Raw genomic sequence first — 7,500 nt, forward strand, 5'->3', positions numbered from 1 at the left:
CGTGTGGTGATGTCACAGGTGTGGGTGACGTGTGCTGATGTCACAGGTGTGGGTGACGTGTGCTGATGTCACAGGTGTGGGTGACGTGTGCTGATGTCACAGGTGTGGGTGACGTGTGCTGATGTCACAGGTGTGGGTGACGTGTGGTGATGTCACAGGTGTGGGTGACGTGTGCTGATGTCACAGGTGTGGGTGACGTGTGGTGATGTCACAGGTGTGGGTGACGTGCGGTGATGTCACAGGTGTGGGTGACGTGTGGTGATGTCACAGGTGTGGGTGACGTGTGCTGATGTCACAGGTGTGGGTGACGTGTGCTGATGTCACAGGTGTGGGTGACGTGTGCTGATGTCACAGGTGTGGGTGACGTGTGCTGATGTCACAGGTGTGACATCCAGGTACAGCGAGTCAGAGGAAATCATTTTATTCTTGTCTTTCAGATTCTGGTCAAACGTGACAACAGAGACTCACGAGTCAGAGCGTTTTCTCTGGAAGGCTGGACAGCAACCGTGCTGCTGGTCCGGAGTCCACGGGCCTGATGTCGGCGTCCTGGGTCCGCCTGCACACGCACGCACGCACGCACACACACACACACACGCACACACACACACACACACACACACGCACACACACACACACACACAGACACACACACACACACACACACACACACACACACACACACACACACACACACACACTTAACTGACACGTCTCACGCGAGCAGACCAGCATTGTGAAACATTCCGCCGGCGGTGACTCTGTGTCTGAACATCAGAACCAGGAGGAGGGCGGCGGCTGCCAGCGCTCGTCCGTCATTGGCTGGATGGAGTTTGGTGGGGACGCTTGTGAGTCCGACATCAAAGACTCACGAGGATCACCCCCCAATCACACTGACTCACAGCTCTGGAGGGAAACGAAGAAATTGTAGCCGTTTGATCCAATTGAGAGCTGGACCTCAGACTGCCCCCCCCAATGGAAGCTGATGAGAAAGGCTCCAGGGAGGGGCCTTACAGGGGGGGGTGACTAACTGGTGGAGGTAAATACTGCTCACCCTCATCCATGTGCAAAGAACCCAGATTCACTGTCCTTCTGGAGGGTGGGGGTTAGAGGTGGGGGGGGGGGTGAAGGTTAGAGGGTGGAGGTGAAGGTTGAAGGGTGGGGTTAGGGTTAGAGGGTGGGGCTGGACTCACCACCAGCTGCACTCGCCCCCCCTTCAGGACGTCTGAGCTGATCTCTGGCAGGAAACGCCCACTGAGGACAGGAAGACAAACGGTTCCTCACTTCCTGTGGTCACATGACCTCAGGTCTTGATGATGTCATTTGAACACACGTCCACCGGGGGGACGGAGTGCCTCACCTGTCGCCGTGCAGCAGTGGTTTGGTTTCCTCCGGCTCGACTCGCCCCCCCCCCAGACAAGCGTCACGGCGGGTCGCTGGTTCAGAACCCGTTCCCGATGGTGGACGAGCGCCACCTAAAAGACCACGCCCACAAACAACAAACAAACAAACAGCTGGTGACAGAGTTCATGTTTCCTCAGAAAGCAGTGCATCCTGGGATGCGCTTCAATAAAAAAGTAATACCAGAACATACGGTAGAAGCAACGCAAGGATGGAGTTTAGCCAATAGATCAATATAAAAACTAAACAAACTGTTAATTTAATGTTTTTATTAATAACAAAGTCATAACTCTAAGTAATATATATATATGTATGTATGTATGTATGTATGTATGTATGTATGTATGTATGTATGTATGTATGTATGTATGTATACTGTATGCCAGGAATGAGCGAGACATTGTCTCACTGATCCACACCACCAGGATCTACAGCGACGACATAGGGATGTCATTCGGATTAGACAAATGTGGCCGGATGGTATCAAGAAGAGGCAAGATGATCAGAACTGAAGGGGTCAACCTACCAGGGGGCAGGATAGAAGACATCAAGGACAGCTACAAATACCTTGGAATCCCACAGGCTAATGGCAACCATGAGGAGGCCGCAAGGAAGTCATCCACAGCCAAATACCTCCAGAGAGTAAGGCAAGTCCTGAGAAGTCAGCTGAATGGCAAGAACAAGGTCCGAGCCATCAACATGTATGCACTGCCGGTCATCAGATACCCCGCTGGGATCATAAGCTGGCCAAAGGAGGAGATAGAAGCCACAGATATCAAGACTAGAAAGCTCCTCACCATGCATGGAGGGTTTCACCCCAAGTCCAGCACCCTGAGGCTGTACACTAAGCGGAAAGAGGGAGGCTGAGGACTAGTGAGCATCAGGGCCACTGTCCAGGATGAGACATCAAAAATCCAAGAGTACATCAGGAAGATGGCCCCAACAGATGAACTGCTCAGTGAATGGCTTAGACAGCAGAAACCTGAGGAGGAAGAGGAGGAGGAGGAGGAGACAACATGGAGGGACAAGCCCCTACACGGCATGTACCACCGTCAGATAGAGGAAGTGGCTGATATCAAGAAGACCTACCAATGGCTGAATAAAGCTGGACTGACAGACAGCACAGAGGCACTGATCATGGCAGCACAAGAACAGGCCCTAAGTACAAGGGCAATAGAGGCCAACATCTACCACAGTAGATCTGACCCAAGGTGCAGGCTATGTAAAGAAGCCCCAGAGTCAGTCCAGCATGTGGTAGCAGGGTGTAAGATGCTCGCCAGCTCAGCATACATGGAAAGGCACAACCAAGTAGCTGTGATAGTGTACAGGAACATCTGTACCCGGTATGGACTAGAAGAACCCAAATCCCAATGGGACATACCACCGAAGGTGGTTGAGAACGGCAAGGCTAAGATCCTGTGGGACTTCAGCTTCCAGACCAACAAACAGCTACTGGCTAACAAACCGGACATTGTGGTGATGGACAAAGAGCAGAAGAGAGCAGTGGTGATAGATGTGGAGATTCCAGCTGACGCCAACATCAGGAAGAAGGAACACGAAAAGATTGAGAAATATCAAGGGTTGAAAGAACAGCTGGAACAGATGTGGAAGGTTAAGGTTAATGTGGTCCCCGTGGTAGTAGGAGCACTTGGGGCAGTGACCCCCAAACTGGAAGAGTGGCTCCAGCAGATTCCTGGAACAACATCTGAAGCCTCAGTCCAGAAGAGCGCAGTCCTAGGAACAGCTAAGATACTGACAGAACCCTCAGACCCCCAGGCCTCTGGTAGAGGACCCGAGCTTGAGGATGACACACAGATACCACCCCACAAGGGTGAGAGGGACATTTTTGTGTGTGTGTGTATGTATATATATATATATATATATATATATATATATATATATATATATATAAAATTATATATTAGTCAATAATGACATCAAAACTGTAAGTGAAAAGAAAAAAATGTTAAATTATATATTAATTTTATCAATATGTTAAAGCCTGGTAGTCATTTTAAAAAAAACGATTTTAGAAATAAAGAAAAATGTAAGTTTTTTTTCCACTTTCTCTTCGGTGAATATTTTTCTTTTCCTTTAATTCATATATTCTCCTGTGGACGCTGCACCAAGCTGACAGAACCTTCACACAGTTTGTTGCTGCTCCTCATTATTTTGTCTTGGGTGCTGACATTTAGTAATACCTGTAGTGATACCTGTAGTAATACCTGTAGTAATACCTGTAGTAATACCTGTAGTAATACCTGTAGTAATACCTGCAGTAATACCTGTAGTAATACCTGTATTAATACCTGCAGTAATACCTGTCAGTAATATCTGTAATAACATCTGTCAGTAACATCTGTAATATCTGCAGTAATATCTGTAGTAATATCTGTAGTACTATCTGTAGTTATATCTGTAGTAATACCTGTAGTAATACCTGTAGTAATACCTGTAGTAATACCTGTAGTAATATCTGTAGTAACATCTGTAGTAACATCTGTAGTAACAGCCGTAGTAATATCTGTAGTAACATCTGTAGTAATATCTGTAATATCTGTATTAATACCTGTAGTAATACCTGCAGTAATACCTGTAGTAATACCTGTATTAATACCTGTAGTACTACCTGCAGTACTACCTGCAGTAGTACCTGTAGTACTACCTGTAGTACTACCTGCAGTAGTACCTGTAGTACTACCTGTAGTAATACCTGTATTAATACCTGTAGTACTACCTGATGTACTACCTGCAGTAGTACCTGTAGTACTACCTGTAGTACTACCTGCAGTAGTACCTGTAGTACTACCTGTAGTACTACCTGTAGTACTACCTGTCTCTGTCTCTGCATTACCTGTAGTTGATTGATTCTCCTGGTTTCTCTCTAACTGACATCTCTCTGGAGTCGTGGTGATAAAGTCAGACTAACTCTCACTGCAGCGTTTAAACCAGCAGACGTGTTGCTGATTGGTTGATGTTAATCAGACTGAATCACACAGGAGAGTCTGGTCACCAGAAACTCACAGGAGATCAAAACATAACGCAGATTTCAGTGGAGAAACGGAGAAATTGTGAATATTTTTGTTGAATGGAGGTGATTTTTTCCAGGACTGAATCACTGAAAAAGGTGCATTGATTTATTGATTATAAGTAATTAAAGCTTGAGTCCCAGAGACGCTCGTTGTGTGATGATCGTGTGTCTCTGTCAGAAAATATATGTCAAAGACGGAAGAACGTTAGCGTGCGTTCTTCTGTCTTTGACCCTAACTGATTCCAGCTGGGCTTCAGTCAGGCTTCAGCCGGGTTTTCAGCCGGGCTTCAGCCGGGTTTCAGTCGGGCTTCAGCCGGGCTTCAGTCGGGGTCTTTGTTTGAATTCCTCTGATGAAAGCTGCAGGAGACCAAACAGAAGTGTCTCCCTGCAACACGAAACACACAAATCTCAAAATAATGAGATGTGTGTGTTTTTTCTGGATCTTGTGCTTCTTTGGGAAATCAAATCCATGCAGTTTGTTAAAGAACTGCTGATTTACGACTTGTGCTGACATCCCATAATTGCAGCATAATTGAGAGTAAACATTAGCGCTGGGCTGACGTGGCTCCGCCTCCCTGCTGTCAGCTGGTGATGGACTCTGACAGGCCGCTGCTGGAACTAATGATGCATTGATTCAAACCGTTTCCTCTCTGGCTGTAAAACCAGGGGAAAGCTTTACAGTTTTCACGGGTTAATGGGGAAGACTCACTTAACATGACAGGTGATAGATGCCCCCCACAACCGCCCCGGCCCCGGGGCAACAAAGCCACTCACACTGCAAAACTGCAAACACACAGAAGCCATGTTTCCTACACCAACGTGTCCGGGTTCTGACCGGTGGTTCTAAAAAGTTCTGACCGGTGGTCCTAACCGTTGGTTCTGAGAGGTTCTGACCGGGGTTTCTGACCGGGGTTTCTGACCGGGGTTTCTGACCGGGGGTGCTAACCAGTGGTTCTGACTGGTGGTTGTGATCGGCGTCTCTGATCAGTGGTTCTGACCGGGGTTTCTGACTGGTACAGCCTGAGCAGTAAAGGATCACGTTTGTGTTTCTCTCCAGCAGCTTTCCCTTTCCCGTCTGAGGCCTCCACCAGAGCCCCCCACCCCCGGCCCCCCTCCAAGCTGAACCCCCCCTCTAGTGCTGCTTTAGGACATCGCGGGGGGGTGTAGGAGTCACGCCTGTTAAGAAGGGCTCTTAAGTACATCAAGTGATCTTGTCTACCCCTTCAGAGGGACAGATGCTTTTTTTTAGGGGGGCGGGGGGGGCACAGACTGTGGCCTGCAGCCAGTGGAGGGAAGGTCAGACTGGGTTAGGTCGGGGGACAGGGGAGGGGGGGGTGCAGACGGGACGAGGTCAGGCAGCGGCGCAGACTTCACTCGGACTGAACCAGGGTCACGTGTGGTGACCTCATCATGAGTCAAAGGGTTCTGGTCCAGTGTGGGGGGGCTGCAGGGTCTCGCGGTTCAGGAGGGGGCTGATCCACTGATCATGACCCAACACTCCAGGCAGTATCAGAGGTGTTTCAGATGTAGGTATGTTTCAGAATGTTTGGGTGCATCATGGACCGTCTCTGGACGTCTCTGACGGACTCTCTGACGGACTCTCTGACGGACTCTGAAGGACTCTCTGACAGACTGTCTGACGGACTCTGACGGACTCTCTGACGGACTCTCTGACGGACTCTCTGACAGACTCTGACGGACTCTCTGACGGACTCTCTGACGGACTCTGACGGACTCTCTGACAGACTCTGACGGACTCTCTGATGGACTCTGACGGACTCTGACGGACTCTGACGGACTCTGACGGACTCTGACGGACTCTGACGGACTCTCTGACGGACTCTCTGACGGACTCTCTGACGGACTCTGACGGACTCTCTGACGGACTCTCTGACGGACTCTGACGGACTCTCTGACGGACTCTCTGACGGACTCTCTGACGGACTCTGACGGACTCTCTGACGGACTCTCTGACGGACTCTGACGGACTCTCTGACGGACTCTCTGACGGACTCTGACGGACTCTCTGACGGACTCTCTGACGGACTCTCTGATGGACTCTGACGGACTCTGACGGACTCTGACGGACTCTGACGGACTCTGACGGACTCTGACGGACTCTGACGGACTCTGACGGACTCTCTGACGGACTCTGACAGACTCTCTGACAGACTCTGACGGACTCTCTGATGGACTCTGACGGACTCTGACGAACTCTGACGGACTCTGACGGACTCTGACGGACTCTGACGGACTCTCTGACGGACTCTCTGACGGACTCTGACGGACTCTCTGACGGACTCTCTGACGGACTCTGACGGACTCTGACGGACTCTCACGGACTCTGACGGACTCTCTGCTGTCTGACTTCAGGGAAGAGTTTTCATTGGCTTTTCTTTTGTCAGCAGAACTGTTTCAACATTCCTGTTTTCGTGGCATTCGGGTGGAAAAAGGACGTGAACATGTTTGAATCTGCGCTCCTGATTGGCTGTATGTGAGCGGCGGCGCATCTCAAACGTAGACGAGCGAAGCGGCCAACACAAACACAGGGCTGGTAGTAAACAGTCTGAGATTGAGTTAGTCTGGATGACGAACTGAACACCACGGTCGGGTTTCAGTCGGACTTTGTAGACGAGCTGGAGGGTGAAATCCAGTTAACTGCAGATGCAGTGGAACACATGTCCTCCTGTCACTCTGACGGGGGATTGGATCGCATTTTGGACTGGATGTGTGCTCTGGGTGGGAGTTGGGGGAGGAATCCGTGGAAAGTAAGAAGAGAAAGACGCCTGGAGGCTTCAGTGTGCAGCAAACAGACGCTGGAAGACAAACCTGAAAGGTTTTTGTGCCGTGAAGAGAAGCCGTCTTGTGGCGCTCCGCCCCCCCCTCCATGTCCCTCTCTGTAAGGCGATACCCACTCCAGCGGGGTCCTGGTGTCCAGCACATCCACACGGAGCGGATAGAGTAAACACGCCGCCTCAGTATCTGGGAAAGAATCTGTCATGGGTTTGGGGCTAATCACCTCCAGAAGGGGCTCCCTCCCCAGCCTGAAACGTTAGCCCCTGTCGGGGAGC

At 50.0% G+C, this 7,500-nt stretch overlaps 1 protein-coding gene across 1 annotated transcript in view; it reads right to left on the minus strand.

Moving 5' to 3' along the window:
• Window positions 1–7,500, minus strand: part of lrriq1 (leucine-rich repeats and IQ motif containing 1) — a 49,846-nt gene that overhangs the window by 2,906 nt on the left and 39,440 nt on the right. The window contains exons 21-23 of the mRNA XM_068312663.1: window positions 1,358–1,472; window positions 1,191–1,251; window positions 469–556 (exon numbers count right to left, since the gene is read on the minus strand). Coding sequence (XP_068168764.1) covers window positions 469–556; window positions 1,191–1,251; window positions 1,358–1,472 — 264 coding nt within the window. The remainder of the gene's footprint in view (window positions 1–468; window positions 557–1,190; window positions 1,252–1,357; window positions 1,473–7,500) is intronic.

This window comes from Antennarius striatus, chromosome 4 (assembly GCF_040054535.1).
Source record: "Antennarius striatus isolate MH-2024 chromosome 4, ASM4005453v1, whole genome shotgun sequence".
NCBI classification, from domain to species: Eukaryota; Metazoa; Chordata; class Actinopteri; order Lophiiformes; family Antennariidae; genus Antennarius; species Antennarius striatus.